The following is an 18,054-nucleotide window of genomic DNA, read 5'->3' on the forward strand; positions in this document are numbered from 1 at the left end:
TCCCTCAGCTAAAAATAACCCACACACTCCTCTTTAAAGAAGGCAGGAACCGCCATTAACCCAATCACCAAGTTCCTCGCAGAACTCTCTGTGTGTGCGAGTGTGTGTATGTGTGTGGCGGGATTCCTAACAATGCTCCTTCTCAACAGCAGTAGTAATTGTCGAGAGCTTAGGAGTGCTGCAGTAGAGAGTGAAAGATTGAGAGAGAGAGAGAGAGAGAGAGAGAGAGAGAGAGAGCACGCACGAGAGAGTGAGTGTGTGGCAGAAACATTCTTTAAAGGAATATTAATGTCGTACTGTGCAGAAGCACTGCACACAACACAAAATGGTGAACAGGAGATGAAGAGAAAATTAGAAGATGAACAAACATGCTCTATAATCATCAAAAACTTTCTTTAATCACCTAGCATTATATTCAAACACTGTCTATAATGCCCAAACCAGCTACACAAAAATACCTACTCCAAACACTGTCTAATTTATACACACTCTGTATAATCTCCAAACACTGTGTCTAATTTTTGCATACTCTGTATAATCTCCAAACACTGTGTCTAATGTCTACATACTCTGTATAATCTCCAAACACTGTGTCTAATGTCTACATACTCTGTATAATCTCCAAACACTGTGTCTAATGTCTACACACTCCATATAATCTCCAAACACTGTGTCTAATATCTACACACGCTGGGTAATCTCCAAACACTGTGTCTAATCTCTACACACTCTGTATAATCTCTGAACACTGTATCTAATGTCTAAATACTTTTTAACCTCCAAACAATGTCTAATGTTTAAAAACTTTATAAGCTCCAAACACTATCTAATGTCTAAAAACATTCTAATCTTCAAACACTGTGTTTAATGTCTAAAAACTTTAGAAACTTTAAACACTGTATCTGATGTGTACACACGCCGTATAATATCCAAACACTGTATCTAATGTCCACACACTCCGTATAATCTCCAAACACTGTGTCTAATGTCCACACACTCCGTATAATCTTCAAACACTGTCTAATGTCTACACACTCTGTATAATCTCCACACACTGTGTCTAATGCCTATACACTCCGTAACATCTCCAAACACTGTGTCTAATATCTATATACTCCGTATAATCTCTAAACACAGTGTCTAATGCCTACACACTTTTTATAATCTTCAAACACTGTATCTAATATTTACACATGCTGGGTAATCTCCAAACACTGTGTCTAATCTCTACACACTCTGTATAATCTCTAAACACAGTGTCTAATGCCTACACACTTTTTATAATCTTCAAACACTGTATCTAATATTTTCACACGCTGGGTAATCTCCAAACACTGTGTCTAAACTCTACACACGCTGGGTAATCTCCAAACACTGTGTCTAATCTCTACACACTCTGTATAATCTCCGAACACTGTATCCAATGTATAAATACTTTATAACCTCCAAACAATGTGTCTAATGTTTAAAAACTTTATAAGCTCCAAACACTAGCTAATGTCTAAAAAAGTTCTAATCTCCAAACACTCTGTCTAATGTCTAAAAACTTTATAACCTTCAAACACTGTAACTAATGTCGACACACTCCGTATAATCTTAAAACACTGTCTAATGTCAACACACTCTTTATACTCTTTAAACATTGTGTCTAATGTCTTATATCAACTGCAAACACTGTCTAAATAATGTTTAATGTCTAAACATTTTTTATAAGCTCTAAACACAGTCTAAACACTTGTCTAAATGTAAGTTTTTTCCAAATACATACTCTAATTTCTTAATACTGTATAATCTTCCAACATAATCTCTTTATTTTTTTTCCAAACAATGTATTATATAAACATATAAACTCCAAACCCTGTCTAAACATTCCATAGAATCTCCACACAATCTATAATGCCTTAGGACTCTACACAAATGCCAAACACTGTTCCCAATGTTTAAACATTCTTTGTAATCTCCAAAGTCTCTAATTATTAAACGCTTTCTACCATCTCCAAATACTATCTTTTTCTGAGTCTATTTACTCTCCACGTTTGGCAGTGTTTAAAGATGTATTTCATTAGATGCATTGTTTGGAGATGTATAAACATCTATAATCTCCAAACACTGTCCACATTTAGGACCGACTCTAGACTCGTCTGGAACAGGGGCTTATAATCACAGATTTGCATTCTCATAAAAATTCTTTTTAAATACTTGGACTGAGCAATTCCTTAAATCACATTTGTGCGGCAGGTTTGTAAAAGTTTCCTTTTGTACTGACAATCAAGTGGCACAGAAAGTGGCATGTCATCATGCAGGAACACCTGCAAACAAGGAGCGGTTCTCATACAAGACTGCCATTTTTCGTGATTCTCTCAGCACAAGCACCTGCACCACAAAAATTAGCAAATGAGCAAAAGTGCACTGGTTATATGAATGTATATTTTTAAACATGATAGCCATAACATGTTTTTTTTTCCTAGCATTATGAAGGTAAAAACAAGTAATGAAAAATAAAACAAAATCACAACTCAGCATGCAGTAGCTTTCACACCTCATTTAGAATGTTCTGGTGGTATGTTCAAGTGAACCCCTGATTATTGCTTACATTGAGTTCTCTGGACTACTTCTAGGCTTAAAATAAGAGTCCAGAAAAACTTTTCAACAAGTTGAATAGATTACAGAATTGTAGTTCTGTCTCTTGCTTTAATGCTTGATTTGTTTTGAAAGTTGAAATTTCAAGCTAACTCACAGCTCACAGTAATTAAACAGAACAGAAATATTTAAAAATATTATCAAATCATATAGCAAAAGACCTCTTTAGTCCTCTTACACAACTGCAATTTTCCAGCAATAGCAATTTTATTTAATGAATGACAAATTTTTACTTTTATAGTAACATTTAATGTGTGGAACATCAGTAAGACTAGTTTGTACTCATTATCACTTATGCCATAGCAGCTTATAAATAACACAATAGGAAAAAGTCATACACACTGCTAAATAACTAAAGGTCTTCTCTGAGAAAACTTTATATAAACCTGTGATTTGGTGTTGATTTAGTGCCATGCTGGTGAAGAGAATTGAATCACCACCTTCTGACCCTTCAGATGTATGTATTCAACGAAAGGTGTGGTCTCACAAACTAAATGCCCTACTGAGTATATTAATAAATGCCATGTACTGGCTGTTTAATTAACAAGTCAAAAGCACATCAAAATTTCAAATGATTATCTATTGTAAGCTGAAAAGGTATTTTGATAAATGTATGGTTTATCTGAAGGAGAATAAACATGGCATGTTGGCGTTGCTGCAGCTCACTCTGGGCAGCGTAGTTCAGACACACAGGTCTCGTCCAAGACGCATTCAGAGTGAGCACTTCGCTAAGTGCCTTCCTGCTGCTCCTCCATCTGCACAGTAACAAGGACAAGATGGAGGATCCTGACCTCAGACACGACCCAGACTCTCCAGACACGTGATCACACGTGCATGCATGAACACACACACACACACACACACACACACACACACACACACACACACACACACACACACCAACCACTTACACAAACCAGTTAAGCAAATGAGTGTCAGGTTTTAGGAGTGTGCTGGTCTGCTATAACACATCTGATTCGTACCGAGTGCGTTAACGAATACACTAAATTATAACACTATAATCTGTGGTTTTAAAAATCAGTGTGCATCATTATCAACACAATCACTACACTAATTACAATCTAATGCATGTGTGTAAGATTATCAGGTACAACTGCTGATCAGCTGCAGGCCACCAACCAAAAATATCAGTGCTGCTGTGTTCATAAACTGATGGGTAAAATGGGTAAACTAAATGGGTAAAAAGATAACAATTAATAACCAATAAGTGGCTAGTAAATGCACACTGCAACTCTTCTGTGATCAACCACTGAAATCTCGTAAGTCTTTGATGGTCAGTATCTATTGCAGTACAGTAAAAAAGCAGGGCTGATGAATTATAAAGAAAGATGGGGTATGGGGTGTAATTGATGTAAAGACTGTCACGCACTGGCCAATATGACTTACTGAACTTAAATGATATAACACCTGCTGGAAAATTTGCCTATTATGTAATTTCAAGTAAACCGAATGATATGAGTAAATTCTTAAGCGAGAAACCAAACCTCTACGGATCCTTGCTTCTGACTAAATTTTACTGAATTGATTCAAGCTGATGTAAAGAACTTGTTTAAAGGCTCAACAGTAATTGAGATTTCAACTTAAAACCTTTGGATTATTACCGCAAAGTCTTAACCAATAAGCCACTTACACTTTCAACAAAAATATGCAGGTAAAAGTATGTGAACACCTGATCATAATATCCATGTATGGGCCTTCCCCAAACTACAGTCACGAAGCTCAAAGCACACATTTTAAGAAAGTCTTTCTAGATAAACAGAGGCTATTACTGTGACTTAATCTGGATTTGATATTTAACAAGGTGTCCACAAACTTTTAGTCATATTGTGCATGAAGAATAATTATAGTTTATGATGTTTTAAATATTGTTTTCTAGTTTGTGTGAAGCACTTTAGCAAACTCAAGGTACACTTGTGGTCGAAGTGGGAGATTTACACAAAAATCCATTCGGTTTAAGTAAACATGAATTGCTTCTTTATTTTCTTGCTATGAGTAAATCTCAAATATACACTTTGGGTTTCAGCCACATACTTTTTTTTGCATGAATTACTTTAGTACAGAACCTAAAGCATTAAAGTAATACAAATAATGAACTTTTTCAGTGTTATATTTTATTTTACAAATATTATTTACACAGATTTGCAATATTGGAACTTGATGTGAAATTCTTTCAGTGTAAAGCTCACATTTCTTACACACCTTAAAAGCACACAAAAAACCCCCATAAAAAACCGTTTCATTGTTTATTCATGAATAAGAGGTGAAATTTTCAAATTAATGTTAATAATCAGTAAAACCATTACTGCACTGGATTGTATCATTATCTAATTTATTTTCATTTTACCTAATGAACAAATTTCTGAGAGGCCGATTAGGTTTACATTTCACTGCAAGTAGTTTTCTTTATATAACTATATTTGTGACATAAAAAAAATTTAATCTTGAAATCTTGATTTCAGAAGTCTAGTACTTTTCATGCAGTACAAGATGATCCCAATAAAATCATGGCTAGAGCATATAATTCAATTTAATACATTTTTATTTGTATAGTGCTTTTAACAATTGACGTCTCAAAGCAGCTTTACGCAGAAGAAGCGGTTATAAATTTGTATAAAATAAGTGTAGCGCCTATAAGTTTGTTCCTTATAAGTTCATCCATAATGAGCGAGCCAATGGCGACAGTGGAAAGGAAAAAACTCCCTAAAATGGCGTGAGGAAGAAACCTTGAGAGGAACCAGATTCAAAAAGGGAATCATCCTCATCTGAGTGACACAGAATAACAGGCTTTGGTTTATTGTTGGATTACGATATATGATTCTTTAATGACAGACTTGCATTTACTTATAGTTATTACCTTGTATGACCAGTGCTGGACAAGAAGCAGAAATGTTTTTCAACCTTAGCTTAACAATCAGGTTTTAGACAGAAATCATCATACAGTGGACAGCAAGATTTAGGTTTGTGAACCCCATTGTACACCCAAAAAACTTTGCAGCTAGATGTATCAAAGTATTGCTTACTTTCTTTTGGCGTTTGGTCTTCTATCTCCTGAGTGCTTTGGAAATGAAACATATCCAGTATCCAGTTTCTGTCTTTTTGTCAGAAAGAGGTGAAAGGAGGATGAGGATGGTGTGAGGAGACACGCACACACGCACACACGCACACACACACACACACACACACACACACACACACACACAGAGCTTTTCCTTTAATCTGAGACTTGGGTAAATTTCCAAATGAATAAAGGCTGCACGGTGCTGAGGGAAAATATAGTAACAGCAATAAAAGCAGATAAGCTGATCTAATATAAACCCGCCGTTTCTTAGCAACCCTGTTAATTCGGAGCGGAGAGGGAATGCAGCATCTATCAGCAAACACACACACACACACACACACACACACACACACACACACACACACACACACACACACAATCACAGAAGCAGCTCTATTACACATAGACTTACAGGGAAAACCCAGCACACACACTGGACCACAAAGACACCAATATTGTATGTTCCATCAAATATGTACTGTACACACATGTAAACACACATATAGGGCTTGAATCCTGGGCTCTCTGTGTAGCTTTGTAGAGCCAGTTGTAAATCTCTCTTTACTACCGAGGTGAGATTGATAATGAACATGCTGTGGTAATAAAACATCAAAAATCTTTTTTTTTTTTTTTTATTTCTTTTTTTTATTCCAGTTTCATTTCTGAAACGAAGGGCCCTTATTTAATGGGGTAGATCGGCCACGCTTTGCTCCCTACTGCGGAGGAGCAGCACCCCAGAGTGTGCATGGCCCAGGCATTGCTAGAGCTTCAAAGATTTTTAGCTGTTGTATAATTTCACTGTCAGTAGTCCTATATAATTCATGTCACAGAAACTACAAAATATGAAAAGCGTAGCATTTTCCTAAAGGAAAAGAAAAACAACATGCAATGCAATTAATTTCTTAAGTGTGGCTTTTATTTATTGACCCACAGTAATGTCTTTGTCATTACAGTCAATTCTACAATCCTAACCAGGCCATGAAAACACAATTTTATAACAAATCCCAAATGTCTTCATATTAACTATATAACTTGACTCAATACAGTATGGCAATGTCATTTTAAACTATATAGTGAACTATGAGCTAATCAAAACACAGTTTTAGTGTCAGTGGCAGAAATTAATATATTTATTTTAATTAATGCCAGGTATCTACATATGTCTAATAAACCTTTTGTACAGATACTGCATTAAAAAAAGGACACTTTGAAATGTCATATAAATGATGTTTATTGTTTCAGATCCACATTCTGAAGTGACTACAGTGCCATATTTCTAAAAGAGATTAACATGACTAGAAGTTCAGCACAGGATATTTTGGTCTTTAAATTTATTTCATTATACAAACAGGTGACATTACAGAGAAACTTGGTGGCTACAATACAGTGAAGGACATTTTGCACCATTCAAGATCGCTTGTCCTTTTAGAGTTACAAGCCACTGTCACTGCAAATCAATAAACAGTTCTTTTAATTGCTCACCTTCTTAATCGATTCTCTTCTAGGATGACCCTGCCCACATCCAGCGGGCACAAGAACTCACTGCGCGGTTTAATGAAGATTGAAGCAATGTCATTTACAAGCTAAGGCCTTTACTGTTCCAGATCTCAATCCAATTGAGCAACTATAGGAGAGTTTGTAGCAGCATTGCTCTGAACAAAAAAAAAGGAAAAAAAAAGCCAATTTTTAGTAAGAATCTGTTTTACTCACGAAAATGGTGGAGGAATGCTGACAAATTATGCAGAGACATCAATTTTGCCACTGCACACCTGCAGAGTTAGAGCACTTATATGGTATGTTGAATTTTAAATAAATTATCCAGTGATTGAAAGAGGAAGGTGGCATCTAGTATATTCCCTTTTTTTAATCTAGTTGTGATGCATCAATGCAATTTAATTTAGGATTTTCTAATAATCTCTGTCATGATCTAACAAGCAGACACAGTAATCACAGACAAATCCCGAATCACATTAACAACAAACAGGCTGGGATTGAAACAAAAAACCCACCAGACACATAAAGGACAAGAAGTAGGACGATTAAAAAAAACAAAAAAACAGTTTGAATTGCAAATAACGCACAACTTTGCAAGATGAAAGGACTAACAAGGGGATACAGGGTTACAGAGTGAATAGATTAGATTAGATTAGAATAGATAGATAGATAGATAGATAGATAGATAGATAGATAGATAGATAGATAGATAGATAGATAGATAGACAGACAAACAGACAGACTATAATGTCCTTGTCCCATTAAGAAGTATGTGTAGTTTGTGCATTTGCTAATTTTCTACTTAAAATTCAAGCGTTCTAGTTGCAAACCTGTTATAATGTAAGGACAATAACACACAATAACCAAAAATAAATGTCTGAGATAGGTCAACATTTTTTAATGGTTAAATAAATATTCTCTAAATTTAAATGATAATTATTTTAGAAAGTGTCATTTTGAAGAGATACAATGGCTACAAGGAATCACAATCATCGACTGACCCTGAAAATATTTTTATACGCTCAAAAATAAGAAGTAAGTGACGTTTACAGCTTTCAGTTTATTACTGGGCAAACAGCACTTCTAAATTATCATACATTCATCTTAAAAAGTCACTGTTTGTCTCAGTGACACAATTTCATAAAGTAGCAGGAAACAGAGTACCCAAATAATAATACAAATATGTACTAATCAGGTTGGAACAATATGAATCACAGTTCTCCATTCAGTTTTGCCATCCTGCTATGTACATTTAAAAAGTATGACTATACTTGACTATAAAATTCTCATCAAATATTTTTTTCTTATCATCAGGTTCTTTATGCATATACAGGCCATGACGAAAAGGATATCTGATGCGGTCTTAAAAAAACGATTTGTATAGATAATATTAGCATAAACCCTGTATTTTAATTTGGACATAAGAAAAATAGGTTGGGTTTCTTTAGAATGACAATTTATAGCAATAAATAATGGTCCTCAAAACACCCTTTCAGTCTCTGGACACATATGCAGACCTAGAATATCTGACACTCTCTGCCATTACTAATCCTCAGCCAATCAGAAGTAAAATAATAGCATATTTGGACATTACCTCCTTACCTACAGTAGCTTCCTCCATTTTGTCTACTGGATCTGCAGATCTGATATAGCCTTATTAATCATCTATTACCTATTGATTGGACTGGTGAGTTAAACAAGAAAGCTGTGAAATATTTACAGCTATGATCACATCAATAAAAGCCTGTTTGGTTATCAGCTCAGTCACGTGTAGCCTTTTTCCCTCTATCTTTCAGTACAACACTCATCCATTCCACTCATTTACCTGGCCTATTTAGTATCTGCTGAAGTTCTGAGCGGCTCCACTCAGCGCCTGCTGTTGTATTGATGTTTTATTAACACCTCCATGAATACTGGAAGAACGCTAACTAATGAAGCCACTGCAACTATGTTCCACCCACCACTCGGATTAGACAGGAAGAGCTCTCCTTCCATCCCACTCCTTTCCTTTTTCCCTGTCTGTTTTATTTTCTCTTTAACATATCTCGTGCTATTTTTCTCACTAAAATGTCATATATTTACATTACCCTCTAAAAGTATTCAAAGAGCCAATTCTAATGTTTTGGCTGTACACTGAAGACATTGGAGTACAAGTACAAGTGAGAATAGACAGATCAAAATTTAATCTTTCAGATGAACTTAACATGGCACTTTGATGGCAGACCACTCAATTTTAAATTGGGAGAAGGAAATCTAACTTGTTTGAGGGCCGTAGGCAGAAAATAAATGTTGCATTATTCTAAAATGTATTATATTAAAATTAATTAATTAATTGCTATGATTCCCCTCATTTATGATTTCATAATTAAAAAAAATATATATATATATTAATGTGATCTGCTAAACTAATATAGATTTATTTTCAAAGTTGTCTGGATCAATGACACCATAGAAACAATCTCATATATAGTAAAATAGAGTTGATTGCCTAATACAGCTATTCAAACTATAAGCAATACAGCCATATTCTGTTAATATCAGTGATCTCTAATGAGAGACACAAAGCTGGTCCTTATTTTTCAAAAGTTCAATTTTTTCACTTTGGTTGCAGCTGACATAAGTAGGGATATTATGTAGGCGAGAGTCAGTTAGTTTGCTTTTCAGTTTATACTCTATCAAACTAAAAGATTCATTGTTAATTTAGAAATGTGTTTCGATGGCATTTTCCCCCTTTTCTCCTTTTCTAATATGACATCCTAGTTTGGGCATCTCCGCTTAAAAAAAATCAAGCTAATAGGTTAGACCTAGGCAACGCGAAACACCTGTCAGACACATTTTCCAAAGTTTCTGATTTCTGGGTAAACAGTTGCCATGTTATATAACAAATTAAAATGTAAATATAAGAAAATGAAAACTCAATTATTAAATGTCAAAAATGTGATTTTTATTTATCTCTTTAATCATCTTTTGATGATTTTTCGTTGTTGTTGATGGAATTCAATATTTTTGGACTCAGTAACAGTATCTCACAAAAGTTCACATTTAAGCAAACATTTTAGTATATTTTCTCAAGGGACAGTTTACTGTCCTTTAAAAATAACTCAATATACAGCCAACAGACATCCTAAGTCAACATGTCAAAACTGTGTCCAATGTGTCACTATTTTGTGTGTGAACACCATTGTTATCTACCACTGCCTTAATCCTCCTGATCATGGAATTCACCAGAGCTGCACAGGTTGTTGCTGGGATCCTCTTCTACTCGTCCATAGTGACATCACAGAGTTGCTGGATGTTAGACACATGGCGCATCAACGCCTTCTGCTTGGGAATCCCTCACAGGTGCTCAATAGGGTTCAGGTCTGGAGACATACTTGGCCACTCCAGCACCTTCAACTTCACCTTCATCTTGCCGATGTGTTTGAGGTACATGTTACAGTATATGTTGGAATCCATGTCTCACACAATGAATCACAGCTTCTTCAGTACCAGCAGCAAGAGAAAATTTTCTTATTATCGTATACATTATCTTAGTTTCATTAGACCACAGGACATAGTTCCAGTAATTCATGCTCTTGGACAGGTTGTCTTTATAAAACTATTTGCGGGCTTTCTTGTGAGCCAGCTTTAAAAGAGGCTTTCTACCGGGACGACGGCCATGCAAACCGACTTGTTGCAGTGTGCAGCGTATGATCTGAGGACCGACAAGCGGACCTTCCACTTCTGCAACCTCTAAAGCAATGCTGGCAGCACTCATGCGTCTGTTTTTGAAGCAAACTTCTGCACCTGACGTACAGCAACTTCTTTGATCGACACTTGCGAGGTCTGTTCAGAGTGAAACCCGTCTTGGAAAACCTCTGTATAACCCTGGCCGCTGTACTGTAACTCAGTTTCAGGGCGTTATAGATATTCCTATAGCCTCGGCCATCTTTGTGGAGAGCAATAATTCAAATTTTCAAATGCTCAGAGGGGTTCTTTGCCATGAGGTGCCACGTTGAACATCCAGTGGTCAGTATGTTAGAATTATGTAGAAACACTTAACATGTACAAAACACTGTATATTGCAAACTGACTGAGAAATCACTTATAATTAGATTCTAATAAATGCATGTTATATGACATAACATGCTGAATTTCGATTATACACTATATACACCCAAAAAGTCACATGCATATGTGTTTCTTTTCCCAAATTTTAATATAGGAAAAAATATAAGCACACAACTGTGCAGAAGATCTTTGTATGCTGTAACATTACAATTTCCCTTCACTGAAACTAAGGGCAGTGGCCCAAAACAAAAAAAGTGGTTGAGTGCTTGTAAATACAAATTATCCAGTTATTACAAATATACAATTAAAAGAGAAAACAGCACACTCTAATAATTTCAGACTTCATTGTAGATGTCTTGAAATAACATGACAATTACACATTGCTGATAAATTTGCATATTTACTTGTTCCTTTTACAGCAAAACCTTTTTATGTCCTGAAATATCTTGATAACCACATCTTTTATGATTCGCAATTACACATTGTTTCTATTGTTTCTCAATGTGAGAGCGGCACCTCAGCCGATGACGGCAGAGGGGCAGTGGCTCTAGTCACCGGTCCACCCCCTGCGCATGGCCCTGTTAAAAACCAGAAAGTAAGGTCAACTTGGCTACATGACTATATTTGTAGTTAAGGAAAACAACAGCAAGTAAAACTTTTGGCCAAAATAGGTCTCTTTAATATGATTGCGAAAAAAACCCAACTTTTTTTAATTTGATAATTAACTTGTAGCTGACGCTGGCACATTTACGCTGATGTTCCAACCTAGCTAAAGCCTTGATTGATGTGGCCTTGTAAAATAAACTAATAAATCCACGTTCAAAAAAGGATATAGGGATCTCCTTCGCAAGCTTTCTTTCAAACGAGCTCTCTCTCTCCTCATTGTCCTTTTCTGTTTCATGCCTCATTCCCCTCTTCTCTTTTGTCGTTGTTTCATCTCCTTATTCTCAGTAGATATAAGGAGGTGAGCTCGGGAAGCTTTCTCCATTCGTTTTACCCATCAGGCTCCTCTGTGATTACAGGCACTTAAATAATTCTCTGAATAATTCACCGATGTAACAGGAGCCACGGCGAATGGCAGCTGGCTGATTGGACCGATGAATAATGTGCGTATTACACAAATGCGAGGGGCGACACGCTCTATAAGACACTCTCTGGGCTCCTTTGCTGTCTATTTAACCCTCATGTCCTGTTCACAATTCAGCAATGTTCTGTCCCATTGACCGGGGCTGTCTCTTTAGATTTTTATAGAAACACTATATGATAATAAGGATCAGCTAAATCCAGTGTTTGAAAACAGTTTTCCTTCATGCACATTATGAAGTTTTTTCGACTGGCATGTACATATTTAAACATTGACACTTGTCAGGTAGCAGACGGTGGAATTGGAACTCATTGTGTTTCATATGTACAAACACCAGGTGTTTTTTTTTTTTGTTTTTTAATAAGCAGTAAAATTTCACTCTGAATATTATAGTGAAGAAAATTGTGATTTTTCTTGAATTGTCAAAATGTTCTACTCCAGAGACTCCGGTGCTGTGACTTTGCACGTACAAACAATATCGAGGCAGGGGAAGAACAGAACCACAGCTGGGCTTATTACAGTGTGTATTTCCTATTGCTGTTGTCATGTAAGGGCACTGAATTCTCAAAGTGCTGATGTAGTGGATCGGTCTGAGAGATTCGCCCTTCTCCGACTGTAATGGCTTCATGGGGAGTCACTAGAGCAAAGTGAACACACGGCCCCCGTGTCATGTTGAGCAGCATTATGTGTTTAGCAAAAATGTAGAAGGATAATTATGTTTGCCTCGCTACAGTGAGTGCTAATGTGTTATTGATTACTTTGCACAATAACAAACCCCTTCAAAAAAAAGCTATCATTAATGCATATGAGCAATTGCTACTCGAGGTTCTAAACCCCAAAATGGCCATATACATCATCAGCAACAATAAAAAAAAAAAACAACACAACACTTGTAAAGCTACGTTAATTAGGTGCAGCTCTAGCTGTTCACTTTGTCAGCTTGTTATATAGACCAAAAATACCTGTTAATGTAAAACTTCATCAAGTTACCAGCCAAGGCAGGTTTAAATGAGCCACAAGACCTGCAAATCATAAAACATCTACTCTGTGAAACAAGAGCCGACATCGCTAAATGCTGTCTTGTAATGACTTATTTGTACAATGTGTCATATTGACATTGACATTAGTACACTTATCTACATGTAATATCTTTTTGTGTCTAATACTTTCCTATTGGACACACTCGGGTGCTGCTCTGCCAGAGGTGAGGGGAGCATCACAAATCTGCCAGCTCAGCTCTTCCTCCTGCCCGCGCTGCATGACCTCGGCATGAACACACCGCACAGTCTGACTTTAACACTGCAGGTAGTGAAGAAGATTTCACGCTCAAGCCTAATCCACCATGAAACACACCGCTGGGGTTATTGAATTAAAGTGCGTCCTCTGATAACACTGCCCCTTGAAATTCTCATGCGGAAACATGATAGTGTCAGCTACTGTGCATGTTTATTTGCCCCTCAAGGATATCATAAAATGAGCACAAACAATGTTAAACCACAGTTTATAATAAGGTCAGTAGTGGTGGTGCTGACAGTATCATTCTATTCTTGCAACCATGCATACATCTATCCATATATACATCATCCATACTTTTAAAATATAGATTTTTTAACAATGCCCTTTCTGGGATAAGGAGCTACTCTGTTTAATGGCTACATTAATGGACAATCAGAAAACCCATAATGGTCATAGATTCAACCTTGCATATAATCTATCCATCCATCCATCCATCCATCCATCCATCCTGAATTTTACCCCACATCCATTCAGTTCTAGCTTCAAACTTGCATTTAATCCATCCATCTATCTATCCATTCATCTATCCAAAAGTTGTAGATTGGTCCTTGCATCTAATTCATCCATCGATTCTAAATATGGCCGTGTATATAACCTACCTACCCATCCACCCAGCCATCCATCCATCTTTCAACTTTGAATATAATCCAGCCATCCAGCCAAAAAAAATATATAAATATAAACAATTACAAATGTATATATAGCACTTTTAGCATCATCCATCCATCCATCCATCCATCCATCCATCCAAAATCTGACCTAGCATCCATCCATTCAACAGTTCTAGCTTCATCCTTGCATTTAATCCATCCATCCATCCATCCAAATGTTTTAGATTGGAACTTGCATCTAATCCATCCATTGGTTCTAGATTTGACCTTGCCTATAATTCACCTACTTACCCATCCATCCATTTTTGTTTAAAACTTGAACATAATCCTTTCATCCTATGGTTCTATAGTTGACCTAATATTTAATTTAACTACCCAAAAAAGGCCTTGCATATAATCCATTCAAGGTCGACCTTAAATTTTATCCATACACCCAATGGTTCATCTACCTTAACGAGTTATATAGGCCTAATCATTCATCTATTCTCAGTAATAGTTTGTCAGGATCACACCAGATCCCAGAAACACTGTATAACAACTTGAAGGAAACACTAGTACATCATAGCGAGTGATCCTAAAGTTCTGTAATGTAATTAAGTTTAATTGAAAGGAAGTATGGTTAAAAGTCACAAACACATCACAACTGCTTGTATCCTAGTGTAATTACCTATACCAGCATTTTTATACCATGTCATCATTTGTGTAGTCTTATGAGTGCAGGCAGACATGACTGGCCATAACTCAGTGCTTGCTTGTATTTAGGGCACTTCCACAACTGCACACAACACAATGCAGTGTAGCTAGAACTGTGCTTATTATGATTGCATGTGGTTGTCCCATAACAATGTTCACTAAAGGACGGTGCTACCAAGATGACATTCATAAACACTGTTCTAAGAGATTATCATGACCCATAATAAAAGGATGTTGTTATGCAAGGAATAATAAAGACTGTGATTTTATATGAAAATAATCCATGTGAGTTTGTGTGATGTGCTATAACACGCAAGCATTATTTCCATATGAAAATACGGTCTGGAGTGTGTTACTCTGCTTATACCAATATGCGTTTGTCGACGATTATAATATTTCATTTTGTTATTGGTTGACACATCAGGAATTTTAATAGAACACATTTCGATTTAACACTGTGAAAACCTACAATATAGCTAAGTCTCTAACACACAAAAAACAGACAGAAAGCACAACCTGTCTGTGAATCCTTAAATGTGACATGATTGTTTTACAAATGTAAAATGCTAACGTGCGATTATATGAAAATAATGCATGTGCACTTTCTGACCAATCAGATTTGAGCATTCAATTGCACTGTGGTATAACGTGATATTTGACACAAGTGCATGTAGAAGTGAAATGCCCATGGTGCTCTCCTGAATACAATCTGGTTAGTGCTTGTCCTAAAACAACTGGACTACAGTGAGTAAACGTAAACGGCAGGCACATATAAGGTAAGTGTACATGATTAAATGGAAAGTTTGTATATTTGCTGCATAAAAATATGACCTAAATGAAATGTGAGAAAGTGGAAAGGTAAAATGAAAAGGCAGCGGGCTGAATCTGGAAACTCCCATTTTGCAGATCAGCTGCTGTGGAAATGTGTTTATGAGGAAACACACGGCCTGGGGATCCCTGACTCTACAGTAACATTATTACACTATACATGAGGCCTCCTTCTACCTTCTTTTTCCACCTCTCTTTCTCGCTCTATGTCTTAGCACTGCTTATTTCCCTGGACACGGTCCACAATCATATTCCTATTCCCCTCCTATCTCTCTCTCTCTCTCCCTCCCTTTCTCTCTTACTCTCTAATGAAGCTGGCCATAAGCAGCAGCCTTCATTACATTCAATCCTCTGGATGGCATCAGCAATTACGGTTTAGCTTCTTTCCCGTTATGACCACAACACTGCAGCTTCCTAACTTTCGAAACTCGCAGACACACACCTTGTTTTTCTTGCATTTCAGTTCTATCAGTCCTCATATTATCAGCATTTCTCCTCTCTGTTTTCCCTGTATCACATTGCCTTTCTTTGTCCTATCACCTTTTCCTCTTGCTCTTTACTTCCTATCATTTGCAATCTCATTGTGTTCCTTACTTTTTTTTTCTGCTACAGATTCTGTTTCTCTGATGATTTAAAGAAAAAAAAGAAAGAAATGGAAAGTGTGGAGATAATAAGTAGAAAAACAGATAGACAAAAAGCAGAAGAAACTAGGGGGGGAAAACAGTGAAAGGGTGATAGATTAGTACAAGAGGAATGGGGGACATGAAAAGAAAATATAAGAGAAAATAAAAAGGTGGGGAATGCAGGTACGTAAAGGAAGAAATAAAGGTGAGGAGAAGTAAATAATAAAAAGAACAAGAAGAAAAGAAAAGAGAAGAGAGCAGGGAAAACAAGAAAAGAAGATAAAAAGGCGGTGGAGTACGAAAAGTGGGCAAAAAAGAAGAGAGAAAGGAGAGGGAGAAGAGAAGAAAGAAAAAGGCAATCTAAAAAAAAACCTAAGGAAATAAAGAAGAGAAGAGAAGAGAAGAGAAGAGAAGAGAAGAGAGAGAGATAAGAGAAGAGATCCTGCAGCAGTTGTAAAGGCTGCAGGGAGAGGTGGAATCCCGCTGCTATTTATAGCACACTGTTTATACTGGAGCAGCGATACACAACCCTGAGTCCAGATCACTGCTTTATCTGTTTAAAAATTCCGTCCTTTTAGTGAATATGTTAAGTATTAGACCAGTGTGTGGTGGTTTGCTGGAGTTTCCCCCTGCACTGCACTACTCTCTAAAGGCTCCTCGAACATACCTGACTCAGCTCATGAAGGGCTGGATAATGACCTGACCAGCTGAATCAGGTGTGTTGGAGCCGAACAGTGTGTGTGTGTGTGTGTGTGTGTGTGTGTGTATGTCTGTGTGTGTGTTAGTGCAGGCCTGGGACTGAGAGTTACTGCGTTAGCGTCAGATCACAGCATTTTATTGGCTTATTTGGCAGATCTGCAATCACACTCCTTTTCCCTGAAGCATCATAGCCTTAAAGTAACAGCTCTTCCAAAAAATAAAAAATAAATAAAGTAAAAAATAAATACAAATACAAAAATGTAATTACTTTCTCAGTGAATGAGAAAACAGATTGCAGCAGACTTCATTAAAAACCTCAAACAAAGACTAATGTTAAAAAAAATGTTTATTTTAATAATATTGCAGAATATAACGTAGGTTTATATGTAAAGAATTGCGCATTCAGGAGCATATAGGAAAGTACACAACGACAGTGTGATAAACCTTGATGAATGAATGAAATACTTTTTCCAGTTACATTTAATGGTGTGGAACATTCCATTACCACGTACGTTACAGCTGCTATGAATAGTTTGCTTTCTCTGGACCAGTAATTCGATTGGTTGAGTGGTCTTCCAAAAGCATCTATATTTCTAATAACCATTTATTCCAGTTCCTAGTTCGAAACAGCTACTACATTAGTTTCTTCAGCAGACATGACAAAAGATACTTTTCAGAAATAAAACTTCTGTATTAATGAAATTTGAAAGCTCATCATATGAAGACAAAAAGGAGGAAGGCATACTAAATTGACCCTACCAGAAAACTATGAACCAATGTGAGCTAGCTAGACAGCAAACCCACATGCAGTGGTGGACAGTAACGAAGTGAATGTAATTTGTTACTGAAATAAAGTATACCCAAGTAGGGTCTGGTTTTAACTTAGTTTGATTGCTGCTTGGTGGTATCTACTTACACACTACATACAGTTCATTGTCAGTCCAACAGCAAGCAGAA

At 36.5% G+C, this 18,054-nt stretch overlaps 1 protein-coding gene across 10 annotated transcripts in view; it reads right to left on the bottom strand.

Moving 5' to 3' along the window:
* gphnb (gephyrin b) overlaps window positions 1-18,054 on the bottom strand; it is a 105,783-nt gene that overhangs the window by 58,542 nt on the left and 29,187 nt on the right. The window contains exon 1 of one of the 10 annotated variants that reach the window (XM_046836021.1): window positions 5,682-5,748. The exons of the other annotated variants lie outside the window; for them this stretch is intronic. Within the exon in view, the coding sequence (XP_046691977.1) occupies window positions 5,682-5,733 (52 nt within the window). The 5' untranslated portion in view covers window positions 5,734-5,748. Of the gene's footprint in view, window positions 1-5,681; window positions 5,749-18,054 lie in introns of those variants that run through there. 10 annotated transcript variants of the gene reach the window in all.

This window comes from Silurus meridionalis, chromosome 23 (genome assembly GCF_014805685.1).
Source record: "Silurus meridionalis isolate SWU-2019-XX chromosome 23, ASM1480568v1, whole genome shotgun sequence".
Lineage (NCBI taxonomy): Eukaryota > Metazoa > Chordata > Actinopteri > Siluriformes > Siluridae > Silurus > Silurus meridionalis.